Raw genomic sequence first — 21,455 nt, forward strand, 5'->3', positions numbered from 1 at the left:
TTAATTACACATATGTTAACATAAAACATTTAAAGCAAAGATCCTAATCCAAAAATAAAGACTACAATCAAACTTTCACACAACCAAATTATTGAAATTAAAAGGAAACGAAAAATAGCACACCAAAAGACAAGAATTAAAAGAACAAATAGGCGTTGGAAAGGGGAAACTAACGTCAACATCACAGCTGGGTAGGTCCACTTTCCCCAACGGTCACATTCCACCGACCCAATCAAATGACGAACAAAAAAATATGACCGTTATGAACAGGAACCTCAGAACACCTATAATAGCAAGCACCACTCTCACTCCACCCATCATCACAAACCCAATCTCAATCACTTCAACCTGCAACTTCACTCCCCTGTTCCAAAGATTCAATTTTTTCACTCAAAACCCAAATGGGTCTCTCCACAATGAACTCTTCTTCCTCCATCACTCCACGCCACTACAACACCCACAAGGTGTTTCTTTTCTGCAACTACATTCTCTTGGGTGCAGCCTCCAGCTGCATCTTCCTCACTCTCTCTCTGCGTCTCATTCCCTCTCTCTGCGGCTTCTTCTTCATCCTTCTTCAGATCTTCACAATCGCGGGTGCTGTCTCGGGTTGTGCCGCAGTGGGGGCCAATAGCTGGTACTCTGCACACATGGTGGCCACTGTGTTAACAGCAATTTTTCAGGGTTCAGTTTCTGTCTTGGTGTTTACAAGAACTGGGGACTTTTTGGGGCAGTTGAAGTCATATGTGAGGGAAGAAGACGGTGCTGTGATTCTGAAATTGGCTGGTGGACTCACCATTTTGATCTTTTGCTTGGAGTGGGTGGTGCTCACTCTTGCGTTTTTCTTGAAGTACTATGCTTGTGTTGAGGGAAGTAATGGTGCTATTGTGCCTATGAAGAGTGGGAAGGTGCAGCAGGACGAGGATTTGAAGGATTGGCCATGGCCTTTCCAAGTTTGATTCTGACAAGAACAAGAACAAGATGCTTCTCTGCTGATATATGGGTTATAAAATTCGTTGATTTCTTGGAGAATTGGATGCTTATTTCTCCTGAGATAGATATATGTGTGTTCGTTTGTTTATTTGTGATGTAATTAGGTGTGTGGTTGTTCACTCCATTCATTCTTTTTGTTGTTACCTGTTTTTCCTTGTCAATCAGAAGTTCTATTACTATAATATCAGTTTTGCCCATTATATCTTGCCTTATATGAGGTTTTTTATATTTTTAGTTCTGTTACTGGATATCAAATTCTGAAGATGCTAATTAACTTTGAAGAATTTTTCTTTATTTTAATAATGATCCTTTTGAAGCACTTAATAAAAGTCATTTTGAAGCAGAGTACTCTTGTGAAATTTGGAATTGATGATCATAATTGGATTTTTTTTGTATTCGTTTTTGTATATCTAGAAATTTAATTTGAGTTCGTAGTCATAGATAAAAATGACTAAAATGAATACATCAAATAAAAATGATAAAGATATTGTTTTAATATCGATGTCACCACAAATGGATGAAAGAAACTCATTTGAAGGCTCATGGTAGATCTAGCTTGAGAAAGAAGACCCTTATGTTTATTTAATATTTAAATTATGAAACATATAATTTAATATATCTTTTTTCATGCATGATACATGTTATTTTTAGGATTATTTTAGATTTTAAGACATTATTACATTTTAAAATTTTACATGAAATAAAGATGTTCATTCCTTTTTTTCTTCTAGGCTTGACTCTGGGTTGAAAATGATGATCTAATCTTCTTTATATACGAACTCTATTCTCTCTTTGTGATCTCTTCTTATATTTGTTCACAACCTCGAAAATCTTCACAGTGATATTAATGAATAATAGCACAAATATTCAGGAACAAAACACCTAAAGAAATCCTCTAATAACATGATATCAAGTTAATTCCCCTCGACATGAACTTCTTTTCACACATTGACTAAATATCCCATTTAGATGAATATCTAGTCTTTTTAGGGTGCTATTAATTAAGATTTTAAATGTGATATTCAACATTTAAAATCAAAGGTATCATTGTAGTGAAATTCAAATTCTATATTTTTTTCACTTTTGCTTTTAATTCAAGAATCGCAACGTCACTGGGGCACTCCTTTATTGTTTTCCAGATGATACAACTTTAAACGTCATGAGACAGTATACATAATCAATATTTATATTAACAGATAATCAAACTACTCATTTCATAATCTTGTACATAATTCTCTTTAGTGGAAAAAGATAATAATAAAGGAACATTTTCTAATTACTATTTACTTCTTAAATAAAATACACGACTTTCCTTCCCCACCTTCAATTGGGGGATGATACATTTATAAATTATAAATGTAAAGTGTTTGGTCATACAGCTGCAGCGTTCAGAGTAAGAAAATCTGAAATTTTGTTGGTATAAAAATCTGGTTGTATGGCGTTGTTAGGGCTCTGGAGCATGGGCAGTGTGGTGACTCCTGAGAGCACAAGAAGAGTTTTGCAACCACCATTTTGCCCAAATAAGATATCAGTGTCTAATCTGTCCCCAACCATGCATATCTGTGACTTCGAAATGCCAAATCTGTTCAATGAAATTACATCTGTTAAGAGAAATTCTAGAGAGAAATTTTTTTTTACAGTTTACTATCCATTGCCCTAAATATAAAGTGGTTTACTAAAAATAATGATTAAGTCTCTAAACTTTCTCATTGCAGCAACAAATAGTGGTTTATTCTTTTTAATGACCACGTGTTACTCTTAAAGGCAGGGAAAATGACCCACTACAGCAACAAAAGATGGGAAATGTGAAGAAGTAATGATTTGGTGCAAAGATGTGTAAATAGATAAGAGTTGTGTAAAAACATTAAGCAACACAATGCCATACACTCACGCAGATTATATATGCCACAGATAACTTATCTATCATGTACTGAAAATAAAGAATAAGGTAACAGAAAGCTTTTTACTCGTTTGCTAAGTAATCCATCATAAACGTTGAGGGTTTTCCAACGACTAGTGGCTCACGTTGAGTAGATCCACTGAGGGCGCCAACCATTGACCCCCCACCTGAAATGCAAGTACAAAAGTGCATAATCATATTTCCCATGTTGTTGATGCTTTGAACTGTTTCTAGTTTGTAATCCTGTTTTGAAATACTTATTTTGCTGTTTTCTTAATGTAATCTGTGCTCTAATTCTGGAAGTGTGGCATAATAAAGAAAAATCAAACGACTCCTGAGATTATTATGCACAAAGTAATAAACAAAATCAATAAGGAGAGAAGAAAGAAGGACAAACCGGCCCATTCTTGAGCATCTGTGAGATGAGTAACAGCGTCACGATTTGTAGCAATGAAAAGGCATCCAGGGTTTTCACGTATGCAGAGTGTTCCATACCTTTCATCACGAAGGAAAAAGTGATATTCAATAATAACAAATCCAGAGTTTCTATCTACCTCAGCGTGACTTTTGAAATAGGATTGCCATCATCATCATGCTCATGCTAGAGGATATTATTTTCTCACACCCCTTTCTCTTATATTGTTTTTACCTATCATTTCTTTTTCCATCACATAATGTATCACATTTGCTTTTCTTCCTTTTTTCCTTTCCATTCTTTCTCTCTATTCCTTCATCCCATCTCACAACCCCATAAAATAGTGCAAGACAGACTTTACTGTATATTAAAATACATGTAACATCGAGTGCTTTAAGGAAACATTTCAGGCTCATATATCCCAGATTTTGCTAACCAAAGAAAAAATAAATCCTCTTCTGCATTAACATGTACAGATTCGAAGGAATAAGATATCTCTTTCGCTTGGAACTCAATGACAGCAACATTTTATGAAGAAAACAGGAAAATAAAAATAGATATCTCTCTAACTCTAGTGCATAAACGTGTCCTTAATGTTTCAGTGACAGCTTTGAAATCTTACTGGATTTTATAGTAGTTGAAGTAGCGATCAAACCCAACAACAACTGCTCCAACCTAATAAATATACACATTTTTTTTACACGAACTACAAATAATATCAAATAAAAATATTAAAATTATCAATAAAGGCAGGAAGCACATACATCTTCATCGTGCTCCATCAAAAAACCTGGCTTCAGTTCAATCTTTTTCCCGCCATCTTCCTAAATGAAGAACATGCATATAAAATTGGGATGGAGAAATCAGACATAAGGATAATTCCATACTAATATAGAAGATTTATACATTACATATGCATAACTATTTAAATATTTTATACATTACATCTACTAGTTTTGTTTGACTTTCTGCGCCCTTCTTCTACACTAGATGTTGAGATTTTTATGTCCCATGCATTATCATTTAAATCTAATTTATATGTATTGTTAGCTATCAATCTGATTTGAAAAGAAAAAAAGAAACAACCAAGCAAACAAATGATATTACACAGTAACTGAGAGATCAGATTTATAAGTATTAAAAAGACAGACGGTAAATATGTTGCATATGGAACTCAATAGTGCATACCGGCCCACCAAGGTACTGATATCCAGCAAGCTCAAGCTCTTTCAAGATTCCCTCTTCTCCAATGACATAAACCTAAATCATGTTCATCTATCAGTCCTTAACTTTCAGATTTATAAATAATTAATATTTATGAAAGATATAGTATTCAGTTGCAACATAATTCAAATGATAATGTTCTGAAGCATTGATTGAGAAATATACTTTACAATTAAAAAAATCACGCTAGTATGACGTTCGGCATTGCAATTACTACAGGAGTTTCCGCATAAATATCGTTGAGTTTTTCACTTATCGTTAGCCTGGCCTCAAAATCAATTAATCTTTTGGGGTCAAAATGTGTCATATGATTCATATTATGTCATGTGGTAATCAAAGACACAACCCAGTAGCTTTCATCAAAATCCAAACTTGAAATGCGGCCATTTTGGGCAAGGTCTTTTCTAATTGTTTCTACTACAGTTTTCTTAGGTTTCCCTATGCCCTTTAAACCTACAAGAAAATCATTTGTTACAACTCCATTCATTCTCCCATCATTACAGCTAACCCAAAAATAGATGCAGCTGCTTCTAATGGATACAGCTTTACAAAAGGAATGTGGGTAAAGGACACACTTTGCATTTCAGGAATTAAGGATTTTAAGTTAAATGTATTTTCGCTTTCAATCAATAAAAGTAACAAATAGGAAACTTTATGGCAGCAGAAAATACCACAGAATAAAAAGAAACATTTTAGGATTCCAGCATAAAAATATTTGGCATAATTATAAAGGTAGAGAGCATATATTTCAACAAAGGATGAGATAAAACGCCAAACAAAGATACGGGAAAAATTTTTAAGGGAAGCAAGGTTCGTTGCAGAAACAAAGAGCCCCTTTACTAGTCAACTACATCAAAGAAACTGCCATATAAATATATGTCTGTAAGGATATAATGGATAACCTTGATAAACTAAGCCAAAGAGTATTAAACAAATCAAAACTTTAATGTAAGATTTGTGGACTTTTATGTTTAAGTGGAATTGTACCGAGACTTGTTGTGTTTGGGAAAAAACTAATCTAGCGTTCCTTACTTAATGGACTTATTCCTTGATAACCTTTTCTGTTAAATGAAATAATGAATCACACATATCCCTTCCTTTACAAAATGGTCCTACGTAACGTCCTTTCAAAATAACAAAGCATGGGGAATAAGTGTAATCTCCCAAACAAAAGGCATGTCATATAGTAAGTGTTAACCTGGAGGCCAGTGTTAACTTACTCCTAATGTTAACTTAGGGTACCATTTGAGGTTAAAAGAGTTCCTGGATTAAATACTTAATATTAGTTTGGGTCCTACTGCAAACCAAAAAATGATATCTTACCTTTTTATCTTTTGGGAAATCAATGGACTTCAAATATGCAGCAGCAGCAAAGGATGACGCAAAAATCTCCTCCTGAAATAACACAATAGTTAAAGATTACAAATTCATTATTATTCACTAAACAATTTCAGTGCAAACAAAGTGAGGAACAACAAATGCGGACTAACCTCGCCGACATTCAGGCCAAGGGTTTCAAATTTCTTTCCATATTGCTTCCTAGACTTGGTTGAGTTGTTGGTGACAAAAACTAGTCTTTTTCCCTAAAGATAGTTCACAAACCTCAAGACTTTTTGCTTGAAATGAAGAACAATAAATTGAAGGATAGTTCACATTGAAACTTGCAGGTAAAAGCCTAGTGCCTACATTAGCACACAAACCTTTGACCGGAGCAAGTCAAGTGTTTCGGGAACTCCTCCTATTAATTTGTCCCCTTTCCATATAACTCCTGCGAATTAAGTTTTAATGGTAAAAGAAATTCGCATTATGTCAATATACTTTGGAAACAACCCAAGGGATTTGATAAAGCAAAACAGAACAAGAAGCATCACCATTTTTTCACCGAAGGACCTCAGAAAAAAAATCAAGCATCACCATTTTTTCCATTAATCAGGTCACTTTTGTACACAAATATCATGCATGATATCCATTAACATGATACGGACAAGCTGGAATATTAAACTCATAACTTCAAAAACAACTTTCTCTACAATTTATCTAAAATGCACCGATAATCACATATTAGCATTTTATTATTATAGAGTTTTTTTTAATTGTGTAATAACTATTTTAAAAGTTGACTTCTAATTGATTGATCATGCACAAGAATTTGGTCTAATAGCCTACAAAAAATAAACAGTATAGAGTTTTTTTTTGTCAAATTAATCGTTTAATTTCTATAGTCGACTTCATTTTACGCTTTAGTCTACTTTCAGTTTTGGCATATACATAAAACTAGGTAAAAGATTAACCATTTTTTTTAGAATAACTAAATAATTATACAATAGTTATGTTTAGATTGATCTCTAATTAATTGAACTGAGGATATAAAAACATTTACAATGAAAAATGTATAAAAATAAAAATAAAACTCATCCTGAATCGGTATAAAAATGAAATGATGCGTGCGAAATACAAATAGTTGAAGCGTTCGAAATCAGTAACATACCGTCACAGTCGAAGATAAACGTCTCGACGGAATCGATGAGTTCGTCGGCGTTCTTCAGCGGCTGCGCCAAGGCGCGCGTGGTGAAGGTTCCCATTCCAGAGCTGTTACGTTTAGTATTCGATTTTGTCTTCCACTTGAAGATCGCGGAGTTCGATAACAGAGTGTTACGAGCAGCGTCACAGACTCTATAGTTCGCGGGAATTGATTGGTGCCATTGTCTGTGACTTTGACGAACACAGGTGACTGTAACACTGTGTGTTAAAGTGCTGCTTCTGAGCATTTCCTTCAGAATTGCTATGTTTTTTGTTTTGTTTTTTTTTTTTTGGTTATTATTTGTGTGGTGTGTGCATGGGTGCAGCATGTGATACGAAGGTGAAATGGTTAAGAGATTGAACATGAGCCATAGGTTTTGAGTGGACCAAGTTCGTGCGCTTTTGGATCATAATCTCGAGCCCAACCTGAATTTTCTGTGGATCTTATTCTCTTCACATTACAAACATTTTGCGTTATACATATTATGCATTTTATAAATTTTGAGAAAACAAATTTAAGAAGAAAAAGTAATTTTACTGAATTAAGAATGATTTATAAATATATATAAGTATTAAAATCATATTTAATATATAAAATACTTTTTCAACTTTTAATTGATTAGTTAATATTTGTGATTAAATAAACCAAAATAATTATTATATTTATATTTTAAATTATTTTATTATAACTAATAATTGAAATTTATTTTTTAAGTGTTAATGATTTAAATGGTAATATTATTATATATTTAAATTTTTTGAAAAATATAATATATAAAAAAGTTATTTTTTAAAACGAATAAATGGAACATACCAAATTGACCTGAATTATGACCCATCAAATTAATGGATTGGATAAACTAGATCAAGACGGACTGATGGATTAAAATCTTTAATATAACTTATTTCTTTTAATTCATGTTGACCTGTTAGTCAACCCATTTTACCATTCTTATACATTTTTTTTATACACGTGTCTTTATGTTGTGATAATATCTATAACTTTGATTTTCTTGTAAAATATTAATTGTTCATATCAAAAGGCGTAATTGTAAAAATACAAATAAAAAAAGTTAAAATTAAAATCAACGCGCCTAGGAAAAGAATAAACAATTCACTTCATAAAAAAAACGACACTTTGGAGCAACTTTACATCTCTAACAGTGTGAAATTATCTTCTTCTACATGTTCCTCCCAAATTTTTAATAATACAAGACTACCTTGAATGTTACTCCCACGATACTCATTAAAAAAAAAAAAAAAAACTTTGTAAACACACTTTAAAAGGTTTGAAATGAATAGTTAGGAGTATTGTAAAGACTTCTGCCAAAAAAAAATTACCAATAAACTATTTGTCGTCAACCAATAATGATGAAAATTGGTGTATTTGTCTCGATTGTACATTAGTTTCATCATCTAAGATATCACTAATTTGAAACTCACATTTCCAATTCAATTAATTTCTTTGAAGGTCGCTAAAAAAACTATATCCTACGTAGGGATGGTATAATAGGCCAATTTATTTCTATTATTCCCGACCTGTGATTTATTAAAAGTTAGATAATTTTTTCTTTTTCTTTTTAATTTTTTTAATTTTTTTAAAATTTGTTTATCTATACATATAAATTAATACTAAAAACATATTTAATCAATTTTTTTTTTAAACTTTTGATTGATTAGCTAATATTTTTAATTAGATAAAATAAAATAATCATTACATTTACATATTAAATTACTCAATTACAACTAATAATTTAAACTTAATTTGTATGTGTTAATGATTTAATTAAAATACTATTATATATTTACACATTTAAAAAATAATATATAAAAAATAATCTTTATAATTATTTTTATTTTATTTTTTAAAAACAGACCAACAGGTTAGGATATATTAATTTGTATTTTGCCTCATCCAATCGACGGACTGGATGAGACAGGTTAGAATAGATTAAGAGGTTGAAATCTTTAACACAACTCATCCTTTTAATAGAGGCTGACCCAACGGGCCAACTCATTTTGCCACCCTAGTATTACGTATACTAATTTTAAAGAATTTTGAATATTATTTTAAATTAATTTTAACAATTTAAATTTTAGTTATTTTTTGGCCGGCTTTTACCTTTCAATTCTTTTAATGTTCTTACATGCATTTTAAATTCAATTTGTTAACTTACTTATCATATTAGTTGATAATATTAATATATTTTTATTTTAGAATACTAAAAAAATATAACTATTAATAATGTTCAAAATTTTAAATACATATGAATATATATATATATATATATATATATATATATATATATATATATATATATATATATATATATATATATATATATGTGTGTGTGTGTGTGTGTGGATTCAGGTAATAAATTTAATTTATATTATACATCTAAATTTTGAATTTTAAATGAGTGCGCAATTTTTGTCTTAGTTCAATATTATTTATTTTGAACCCACACGTTGTTTATATTAAACTGATCATATTTTACAAAACTTATTTTAAGACTACAATTTACAAAAAAAAAAAAAATCATTTTACTAACAATCACATAAATTTAATTTTACGTAAAATATTATTGAATTATGATTAAATTGTACAGCTAAATCGTAAAATAATACATTTAATAATTTAATTTTTATTGATATAATTATAATGTCAAGCATTATCATTTTAGTAAAATTAGTAACATAAATTTAATAAAATGTTAGATAGGTTTTTTATTTTATGTGAAATTGAAATATATTATTGGTTCAAAACTTTCACATAATTTACTCTTTAAATTTAAAATGAATACATATAATTCTTATAATCTAACTATGTAAAACTTTTCTAACACAGCAAATGATCTAAAGTTAACTTTAAATTATTTATACTATTTAACAAATTCTAACTAAAATGTGTATATAACATGCCATTTAACTTGTAACAAATATTAACTTGTCATTTGCTTAAGAAAAACTCGATTCATTTATATTTATTTAAAATTTAAAGAAAAAATATATGAAAGTGTATGTGTGGAATATTTCCTGACTAGTCAAAGATTTAAAATTAATATTTGAAATTTTTAGAGAAATAATAACGTGTCACTAAATAAAAAAAAACATATTAATTCATTTTAAAATTTAATGATTAAAATACAATTCACCTACTATAAACATATTTATTTATTCATTAATAAATGAGACATTCCCTCCATATATTATTTATATAAATACCTTAATAAAATTTCTTCAACATTAATTTCTTAATTTAAATTTGATTTCTTCAACATTAATTTCTTAATTTTTTTCAATTAATCAAATTCATAAAACTTAAAATTTCCTTATCTTTTCTATTTTACTAAACTTTTTACATCAATAATAATATTTTTTATTAGAAATTAAATTGAAACCCATAATAGTGTTCTACATTAAATTCTTAAATTTATTATTTATAACAAAATAATTGCAATTATTAATATTATCTCCATTTTCTTTTTCAAAAAACGGATCAGGTTTCAATTCAATCCTCCGGAAAGTAAATTTTGGCTGATTGAAATGAAACTTTTGAAGATCATGAAAAAATAAAGTCTGATCATAATTGAGTAAATAAAAGGTATCTTCTCTGTGCACTCTGTTTTTTTGGCACAGTATATCTGTAACAAAAGTTCAAATAAATCTTTGTCTAACGGCTATACAGTGCTGATCTTCGCCGAATTTTGTTCCACTCAGCGTTCGTGTTTTTTCTCTCACACAGACATTGAAAGTTGCAAAGCAGAGTAATGTAGCAGCAGAGCATAGCAGACCTAACCTGCCATGCACCGCTTATTGCCGTTGAAGAGTGTGCCACAGCAGACCACATTAATCCCAACAACGGTAACAACATTGGAAAACATTACACCTATGCTTATCAACATTGGAAACCATGCACCAACTTTTAAATCCAATTGCTATTCATTTTCATACCAAATTAAATTATTATTGCAAATAAAATGAAATCGATAAAAAAAAACAAAAACTAAATTACTGTACATATGATTTGAATTGAAGGATCGATGTTTTATGCAAGACAATGAAATTAAATTTTGACAATTTTTTTCTTGTAATAAAATGTAATATTGCCTAAGTAATTTTAAAATATTCAAAATAAAAAAAAAATGAATTAAAAAGTGACACTTAATATTATAAAAGAAATTTGTAAAAAATTAATAGTTAAAAGATCATTATATATATATATATATATATATATATATTAAAAATTAAACTTAAGATTATTCGATATTTATGAAATTGATTGAGGAAAATAAATATTAATCTACTATTCTAAAAAAGAAACATATTTATATTATAAGATGCATTCCAACATGAATTGAGTATATGTTTATGGTTGGATTTGTTACCGTTATAAAGTGAAATAAAATGAATCGTGTAGAACTAGATTTAGATTAAGAGTAATATATTTATTTGAAAAAAAAATTTAGTAAAAATTATATTTAAATGCTAATTTTTAGGTTTAATTAGTCGAATGGTACAATTTTTGTTTAGATGTTTTAGTTTGGTAACCGTTTCATAGAAAGGTGTTAATTGAGTTTAAACTTTTGAAAAAATATCTCAATTAGGTCTTTTCTAACAAAAAAATATTAACACCGTCAATAACTTACAAAATTAAGTATTGATATTTATATAAAAATTTAGTGGTAAAAATCATGAATTAAGTTAACGATTTTAATAATTTTTGTATGAAAAAACCTGATTGAGATATTTTTTCAAAAATTGGGACTCGATTGATGCATTTTTAGAAATAAATATTAAACTGACATATATGAACGAAATATGATACCATCCAACTAATTAAATCTAGTTTTTACTTCAAATTGCATATATTCTTTACAATTTTTTTATAACAATATATAAGAAATGGTAAATTATATAATATTTTAATTTGTGATTCAGATTGAAACAAATATTGTTATCATGAATCGAATGGGATGAGACTACATTTTTTTTTCTCTCCTATGTTATCATCTTTACCCACTAAGATTTAATTTTTCTGTAATTATTTATACTTTTAGTTTTTGTGGAGTGAGAGTTGATTGAGCTTCGAAGAATTATCACTTTCCAAGTCACTTCCTTTATAGTTTTCTAGAATTACAATTGACTAAATGGATAATCATAAATTTTGGTTAAAGGAGGATTCACCTAACTTGTCTTACCACTAACAATAACATGTTCAATTTTTTAAACTTTTAGTTCTTCAAAATGTGAGTCATCTTTTGCATGAAATTGTCATGTGATTATTTGCATCCCAAATAAAATAAATAACTCAATATATACATAAAAATAATTCATTCAAATTAGTCTATAGATTAGAATCAATATATGCTTGATGTTTGTATTTTAAAAGGTGGTGTTATCAAATACCTAGTTCAACTCATAAACATTAATAAGCTTTGGAGAATAATGAATAATCAATACCAATATGAATAATGAATAAGTTTTAGAACAATAATGAATTAATCACTTCATTGTATGAATAATGTAACAATTAAAAAGTTCCGGGATAATCCGTTTAGGGTTTAAATAAGGTAAAAACTATCAAGTGAGAATATGTTGACTTCAATGTTCTGAAAAAGGAAAAAGAAGAGAGAAATGTGATTCAAATGTTTTTAATAAAACTACATTGTAAATCGATTGATAATTCAAAATTTAACTACGATTTCATAGGATGTGTAAACTCAAGTATAAATATTGAAATAATGAATTAACTTATTGACTTTAAATTATTTTATAGACATAAAATTATTTTTTTAAATGAAAAAATATTATTATGGGATGATAATTTTAAATTTAAAAATGTAAAAGTCAAATAGATTTACCATTACAAAAATAAATTTTCAATTAAAAATAAATTTTAAAAATTAATCACTATAGTGACCAATTTAGACACTAATTTAAAAAATAAAAATTATTAATTACTAAAATAATTATTATTATTATAAATAAAAAATTACAATTAGTCACTAAATAATTGTAAAATAATTTAGAAACTAATTCATTTTTTATAGTCAAAACCTAAGTAATTAATTTTTAGTGACCAATTTTCCTGGGTAGCTAAAACCATAATAACTAATTTTAAAGATCAACTTAATGACCAATTATATTTTTTTATCAATATAATTTATTAATGAAAATATCCATCGATAATAAAATTTTTAAATTATCAATAAATTTTACTCATAGATATTTTTGTTCATAATTAAAATTCCAAATTCGTCATTTAAATCGGTTAGTCAATTTTATTTTATTAACAAATTTTTTTTCATCAACAATTTTTTTATAATATGATATTTATTTTTAGCAGAAATTTATTCCTTTTAAAAATCTAATCAAATATAGATATTCATTAATTATTGTACTACAATGGGATGTGATTAAATTATAAAACGATGATATATGAAGAAAAACATTAGAAAAAAATAATAATAAAAGAACAACAATTTTACCAAACTACAAAATTATAACTAATTGATGCATACGAAATGTTATAACTATCTTTTAAGCGAAATATGTATTATAATTCTAAATCTTTTATATATAATTAAACTCTGAGTTTATTTAGATAAGTATTTATGTTTTAAATAAAAGATTCAGCAAATAATAATTAACTTAACAAGTATATTGTTTTCATTATATTATATTAGATGGAGTCAATTTTGATTAGAGGCAAAAGAAATACACTAAACTAAATTGATAAAGTAAAGTAAGTAATTATCATATTATAAATGTAACAAATGTCATGTTACAATATAAGATAATTATAATATTTTATCCTCTGATATCTCATCTTCAAAACAAATCTTAACTTCAAAGCATGACTGAGTAAAATCAACAATATTAAGCTAAATTACACAACCATAAAGTTCTCCTAAATAGCAAAGTAAAAATCACATCTAGATTCATAAATATCCATCAAAATTAATCCATAATTAGGATGACATTAATATCATTGAACTAACCTGCACAAAAAAAAAAAATTGCTATTGTAAATTAGATTTGAATTCAAGTGTAAATATAAGTTGAATTTTTGTAAGTTGATTTCTTGTAAAATCAATTTAGTTCCTACATTTTAATGTTACTGAAAAACATGTTTAAGAAAATGAATATTAAAAACAATTTACACTTGTGAATAATTATAAAACTCACAATAACTCAAAATAGTTGAGTTTAGTTTACCAAAATTATTATACCATTCAATTTGTTTCCTTAAAGTGTTATCCAATTTAATTTGAAACAATATTTTTATATTTAATTTTAACACCTGATATCCAACTTTTTTAAGAACAAAAGATAAATATTAGTTTATTCAAACCAAAATAACAATTTAATAATTTCTTAATAAAGAGAACAATAATTTTAAGTTTAATAATATTAAATATATTTTTACATTAAAATAAGATATTCACTAGTTTTTTTAATAAAAAAATTTATGAATTACATTTCAAATTTCAATGGACATTTTATCGTTTAACTATAATGATTGTCATTTTTATTATTTACGTTATTTAAATATTTGATCATTATTATATTTTTTCTTTTTTCATGTTTTTTTTAAGACGTGTTTAAAAAAAATTATCTACAAATACTTATAAAGCGGAGAAATAAAAAGAAAAAGAATTGGACAAACGTTTTTTGTGGTTTAAGTTTATCTTATACCTAAGTTAATTTGTGCAAGTTTTTCAATATATTTTCTTACCTTTTTTTAGCATTTTATTATGATTTTTTTTCCAAAGATATTTATGAAAAGTTTTGTTTGAATATACTATTATGATTATTCAAGTAATAATGTAATGATATATTATTTTGACTTAAGTTCATATTTTATTAAATAATTTTTAAAATTTGAAAAAAAAAACAAAAAAAAAAACAAAAAATTAGTAATAAAACTTGTGAAATAATAATAATTAGATTACTTCATCATATATCTTTGTAATCGGGTTAAAACGGTTGAAAACAGGTTTCGGACACCCGAAAAATAGGGTTTGGATACCCGAAAATACATTCGGCAATGGAGCGAAATGAGCGAGTTTGGCGCGAAAACAAAATTCATTAACCAATTTTTGTGTTTATATTCTCATCCTTTTCATTTCTTCCCCAAAGCCAATTTTCAATTTTTCTTTACCATTGCGTTTATACATGTCCAAATCGATCTTTACTTAATCCACTCTTCTACACACCACAGCATTACAAATAGGGTTAAAGTTCATTTATTTTTCACAACAGATCTCACAGGTCGAATCAGTTATCAAAACTCACAGAAGGTTTTGGGGAAAGTGGAAGAGGTGGAAATGGCAGCGCCGATTGGGACCATGGCCGGCGGTGCCGAACCTGTTTCTACTCCGCCTCGTCCTTGTTCTCAAGATCCGAATTCGAATCGTGCAAAGACCACCACTCCGAGGAGCACCACTCCGCGGAGCCGGAAGAGAGTTCCATCGGTGCTGCAAAACCTAAAGAGTGCCGAGGAGAAGCAAGCGTACATTGAAACCCTAGAGAAGGAGCTCGACGCCTTGTTCCGCTATTATAAGGAAGCCGTGGCTGAGAAAGTGCGCATCGAACTGAGCCAGTGTGGCGGTTCGCGAAACGCCGTCGTCGCGGCTCTGTTAGAGGAGAGCGACCTCCCGCTGTCGAAGCTGGTTGATGAGATTCACGACAGATTGAACGGAGAGGTCGGTAGCGGCGCAATCGTGCTGGCGGAGCCGGTGACCTACGCTACTGTGAAGAGTAGCGTGTTGTTTGCGGGACAGAGAGTGACTTATGGCTTGCCTAATGCGGATGCTGATGTATTAGAGGACTACGCCGAGTCGTGTCTCTGGTGTTGGGAGGTGATTGAGAATTCTTGCTTATCTTGATTTCTGTTCATGTTTGATACATTAAGTATTCAGTCGTATAACATGCATGCTAGGGCTTGGTCATTCAATTGTAATTGAGACTTGTTTATCGGTGATGCAGACGAGGGATTTGAAATTGTTGCCGATATCTGTCCGAGGACAGCTTGGTGTTCGACGCATGTGCCGGAAGAGGATCCATGATAGGATTATAGCGGTCTCTGGTAATGTGCTCGCTACTAGTGTAGTTAGTTTTGGTTGTTGAATGTACTTTGCTTATAATTAGTCAAATTATTTATTTGTCTTGAAAGTAAGAATGTGAATTTTTATTCTTGCTGGTGGTAACGTGACTTTCTTTTTGCATTATAGCTGCTTTTATACTGAAGCTAGCCATAATTTACGTTCATAGTTTGTGTTTCATTGTTTTCGCCTTTCTAAGAGTTCTTTATCTGATCAAGTTTTGGAAATGAGGTTGTATGTTTATTTAATAAGTATTTGCTATTTTTTTTTTTCAGAAATGATAGCAGCTCTGAAAAGGCTAGAGTGTGAGCCAAATTTCAATGATGCCTTAAAGAGGGCATCGACAAAGCTCAATAAAGCTTTTCCTGAGGCAGATATCCGCTTGTTAGTGGATAATTCGTTGCAGAAAAATAGTGAAGCCATGTACACAACACTTCCTAACATAATGTGGTTTGTGTCTCAAAAATATTTAAATGCTTGTGATGATTGATTTAATTTTCTAACATATAATTGTAGGGACAAGAAAAGAGCAAATGAAGAAAATAAATTGCTAATGAAACAGCTGGAGAGAAACAGAAGAGAAGCTGAGAAAGAGAAAGCAAACATGCACAAAGAACTGCAACGAGAAACACAGCCCAATGTAAGTGTTACTATTTTTGCGCTGCTATGTGTTCTTTATAGCTGAAGTTGCTTCTTTCTTGATGATGCTCTCATTGGCAGCGCAATCATGTTTTACATATGTTTAAAATGAATATTTTCTACTAGCTAACAACATTTAACAGTCTGTTGCGTTAGATGGTGTTTGTTATAATATAGTGGTACCAATTCTTAAAATTTAGGATACAATACTTTTTTGAGAATTTATTTAAAAATTTGAATTAAAAATTTATTTATTAGACATTAACACTTTTGCAAGTATATAATTGTAATTGCTTATCAAGTTTAATTTTTAGAGCATTATTATATATTTTTTGCAGAATATAATAAAAGTATGTTACAAAAATATTCATTTGATGAAAAATTGAAATGAAATTTACCTTTTGTTTATTAAAGACTTTATTTTTTCAACCACTTGATTCTTTTAGGAATCGGATTTACAATTGTCACAAGGTGAGACAACAAATAATGAGAAATGTTCTATAAAGAAGCAACAGCAAAAGAAACAAGTAGAGGAAACAAAAAAGGCACAACGACGTCGAGAGAAAGCTGAAGCTGAGTCAAAGAAGAAGCGGAGTTTACAACTGCAAGTCTCAATTATGCATCGTTTTCTGAAAAAATGTAAAGCTGATTCCTCATCTGAGAATGACAACGTTTCAACCAAATCATCTGCATCTGATTTGTCAAGCAGCAAGAATGAAAGTTTGTTTCAGTCAGCTACACTTGCAATGGATTGTACTCTTGCATCAAGTAATGATGTAATACTTGAGGATATTCGCAAGTAAGTTTCTTTCAACATTCTTTTTTACACTAGTTGTTCTGTTTTCAGATCTAACTAAAAATGTCCCTCTTTTCAGGTCACACTTTTCTGCATGGCGCTCTTTAGGACAATCAATTCGCTCAAACAGAAAACAGAACTGGGGCATTCGTCTGAAGCCTAGGACTGAAGTTTTTAAGGAGCTTAAGCTGACATCTATTAAAACTGATGTTCATGATGATGAGTTAGACATGGAGAAACACGTGGACAGATTGGGTGAATATAGTTCTGATATCAGTTCATGTCCAGCGAATGCAGATAGTTCTCTTCATGATGGCAAGAAGTACCGTCGAGCACGGCAACTATTTCAGTTTGATAAGTCTCATAGGCCTGCCTTTTATGGTGTTTGGCCCACAAAAAGGTTAGATTGTGCTTCATGAATGGATTTTTTATGTTGACTTTTAAAGGGATGTAGTATGCATTCACTTAAAAATGGGTAAATCCAGTGATTCAACTGTTCATCTAAAGTTTAGTTATGCAGATACTGTCCCTAATGTTAGATGCTCTGTTGATTTGATTAAATGCCTATACATGAGTACATTAGCGCTGTTGTCAGTGATACTTTTCGTTTTTGTGTGTTACAATATGTATTTTCAGTATTTTCTTGTTTGAGATTGCATGTGTATTAAAATATGTATTTTTTCTAGTCAAATTGTTGGAGCACGCCATCCGCTAAGGAAGGATCCAAGCCTGGATTATGATGTCAGCAGTGACGAGGAGTGGGAAGAGGTGCATTGATTTTTCTGTATTTAATTGAATTAATTTGCAATGGATGCCGTCCATCTGCTAACAACATTCTGTCTGTTTTAGGAGGAACCCGGTGAAAGTCTTTCTGATTGTGATAAAGATGAAGAGGACTGTCAAGAGGAATGCTCAAAGTCTGATGAAGAAAGTGAAGATGGGTTTTTGGTACCAGATGGCTATCTCTCCGAAAATGAGGTATAGGCTTGGTCTTTTTTGCTGTAATCAGTTTGTGTTTGTTATTACAATGTTTTTCATTTCAGTGATTCTGAGATGAGTGATGTTTAGACCTTTTGATGTCTCGATATCTGTGCATGCTATGTATTTTTTATCAGCATTTGCAAGGGCTGGGATAGGAGCATGATCAAGGGCTTCTTTTATTTCATCTAGAACAGTAGTTCCGGTAACAGACAACTGTTTTTGAATTTTAAAACCACTGCAACTGATTAGTTAAATTTCTTTTATTTATATATAGGGTGCACAAGTGGACAGAAGGGGAATAGATGGTGACATTAAGGGGAATGATAGCTCATCTAGCTACAACGAGGAGTTTTGTGCTTTACTTCGGCAACAAAAATATGTAAACAGTTTGACAGACCTTGCTCTCCGGAAAAATCATCCCTTGATTATAACAAATTTTATTCACGACAAGGAGTTGTCGCCAGATCACAGTACTGGTGGTATTTCTAAGGTGGAGCAGAAGTTCTTGCAGGCTTTGCGTATGTACGTAGTACCTGGCAGCTCACCTATAGAAATACCGATGGATAAGATGCAAGACGAGGAACAAAAGGTCCATCTCTCTGATGGGAAAGGTGGTGCTAGTTCAACATCTGGTGTAGTTGCGATTCCTGACTCAGACCTACCCGCTATTGTAAGTTATGCGTTTGAATTGGATAATTTTCATGTATATGTGTAGTTTGCCAGAGTCAATGTAGTGAAATTGGTTGAGGGAACAATCAGTCATTATGTTGGTTGAGATGACACTTGCCAGGTGCAGGGATTTGGGAAAGCTGCCCTTTTTATTCTCTCCTAATTCATCTAATTTTATGAGATAACATGCAAGTTTTATCACTTTACAAAGATTTTGTAACTTTTCAGGTGACCACTATTCAAAGTTGTTCTCAAGGTATGAATAAAGTGCTGGTATCTTTGCAACAGAAATTCCCTTCTGTGCCGAAGTCCTTGATGAAGAATAAAGTACGCGAAGTAGCTGACTATGTCGATAACCGTTTGCAGGTTAGTTTGGTGGAGATCTCACAATCTAGCAGTTGCAGCTAATTACTATAGTGAAAGTTATTAAAATTAACGATTTTTAGTATAATTTGCTAGTATATTTATATTGCCCACCTCTCAACTGTATGGATGCGTATGAATCTAGTACCTTTGCTACCAATTAAACTTTTTGCAGTTGTGATCCTTGGTATGTTGTGTGAATATCATTTATTCCCCAGAAACCCTTGATGCTGCTTTTGGTGGATAGTAGTCACAAGTAATAACCTGACATACATTTGACCCATAATGAACTCGGGTGGTTAAATATGGAGTGGACATGCCAATTATCTTAACCTGGTTGGGCCCCTTAACAATTGGATTCGTATGGAGTTGTGTTGAACTAAAGCCATCTTATAACTTACAATCTAGTATCTATTTATTCATCAGGATGGCAGTTAGTGACTGTTGTATATCATCATTTGGCAAAGGGTTGAATAAATCCTATCAAATCTTTGAAATTCCCTCACCTTGATCAAGAAATGGTTCGTAAAGTTAATGGGGGTGATCCTTTACCATTTTTTTTATCCTGGACTCCAAGAACATATTTTGGCTGATTTCCCCTTCCACCGATGTGCATTCTAGTTCTGAATATGATACCAGTCACGTTTTTAATAAATTTTTCCGGGTCATCGAGATGCCAAGCTGTAAATGAATTTGCGCATCACGACCTAAAAAACCAATGCTATTTTGACTTTCTGGGAACACAAACTCTCTCTCTTCGTGATTGAGTTTAGTGTGTATCTATGCTGAATTTTATATTTCTCATTTTTATCCAGGTGAAGAAAGAAGTTCTGGATAAGCTTGGTTTGACAGCTAAACCTGGTATGCTATCTTTACTGTCCCAAGCACTTCTCCCCGAAGTCTTGATGTTTTTTGTTTCAATATCTAAACTATGTCTGGTTGAACTGTCAGAAAAATCCAGTGAGGGACCGAAGAGTATTGCGGCATTTTTTTCAAAAAGGTGTTTACCGCCGGGTGGTGAAAATGTGAAACCTGGTGAGACTTCACCGCTGCCATCCCTGAAATCATCTTCTGCCGTTGATGAACGACCAGAAAGTTCACGTAAGGTGTAATGTCTGACATTTTATTGCTTATAGTCGTTTTTTCTACGTTCAGATTTCTTAGTTTAGACTTCGTAAAAGTTTGAGATGGTGGGTTGCACTTGATGCTTGTTGACCACTGTAAGCAAGTTCCTGAATACCGTCCATGTCAGATGCTCCCTTCACTATGTTTTGCAAGCTTAGACTTGATTGTGTTGTGTTAACTGTAATCTATAAAAAGAGAATGTACTCAACCCTGTTTTTATTTTTCCAACTATCGTTCAATAATAACTGTGTGATTGATTTACATTTGTCCTTAATCTTCTTAAATAATGTATTTGATTTCTTTTTATTTTTTTACTTGGATTCAAACTCCAAGTATTTCAAGTACATCTACAAATGTTAAATTATATAATAAATGGGTATAAATAAAAATGAAGCTATATTTATTAGATGTATTTTAAGTAATATGAATTTAAATATACTATCACATTGGATGTTATTTATTAATTGACCTATTAATATATAATTTTAAAGCAATCATATTTTATTCAATTGTGTTTGATTTCTAAAATTTAAATTCATTGACTGTTTTTAATAATTTTACCGAGACAAGATTAGTTACGAATTATAATTTTTCTAATAAATATTAAAATAAGTAGATATGATAAATTTTATCTTTATGGTTAACATTTTAATGTTAAATTAATTTTAATTTCTAGAAAATTTTGTATATTTATCATAAATGTTTATGAACAATTTGATTAAG

The 21,455-nt window shown here is 30.2% G+C and overlaps 3 protein-coding genes across 3 annotated transcripts; 2 read left to right on the forward strand and 1 right to left on the reverse strand.

Moving 5' to 3' along the window:
- Positions 1-300: 300 nt before the first annotated feature.
- LOC114183508 (uncharacterized) lies at positions 301-1,190 on the forward strand. The gene has a single exon (XM_028070547.2). It carries the CDS (start codon positions 402-404, stop codon positions 954-956), a length of 555 nt encoding a protein of 184 aa, XP_027926348.1. The 5' UTR covers positions 301-401; the 3' UTR covers positions 957-1,190.
- A 970-nt stretch (positions 1,191-2,160) lies between these two features.
- Positions 2,161-7,371, reverse strand: LOC114183277 (phosphoglycolate phosphatase 1A, chloroplastic-like). The gene is made up of 10 exons (XM_028070232.2): positions 7,018-7,371; positions 6,230-6,297; positions 6,020-6,112; positions 5,853-5,924; positions 4,494-4,565; positions 4,070-4,129; positions 3,928-3,980; positions 3,288-3,385; positions 2,958-3,057; positions 2,161-2,572 (listed from the first exon to the last, which is right to left on the reverse strand). The coding sequence occupies exons 1-10, from the start codon at positions 7,295-7,297 to the stop codon at positions 2,362-2,364; spliced, it is 1,107 nt and encodes a 368-aa protein (XP_027926033.1). The 5' UTR covers positions 7,298-7,371; the 3' UTR covers positions 2,161-2,361.
- Positions 7,372-15,180: 7,809 nt separating this feature from the next.
- On the forward strand, positions 15,181-20,993 carry FAS1 (chromatin assembly factor-1 (FASCIATA1) (FAS1)). Its single transcript, XM_028073009.2, has 12 exons — positions 15,181-15,916; positions 16,044-16,143; positions 16,435-16,582; positions 16,676-16,799; positions 17,245-17,597; positions 17,674-17,994; positions 18,281-18,362; positions 18,444-18,572; positions 18,850-19,245; positions 19,473-19,610; positions 20,423-20,468; positions 20,559-20,993. Exons 1-12 carry the CDS (start codon positions 15,383-15,385, stop codon positions 20,717-20,719), a joined length of 2,532 nt encoding a protein of 843 aa, XP_027928810.1. The 5' UTR covers positions 15,181-15,382; the 3' UTR covers positions 20,720-20,993.
- Positions 20,994-21,455: the final 462 nt, after the last annotated feature.

This window comes from Vigna unguiculata, chromosome 5, assembly GCF_037176805.1.
Source record: "Vigna unguiculata cultivar grain cowpea cultivar isolate G323 ecotype 2 chromosome 5, ASM3717680v1, whole genome shotgun sequence".
NCBI lineage: Eukaryota > Viridiplantae > Streptophyta > Magnoliopsida > Fabales > Fabaceae > Vigna > Vigna unguiculata.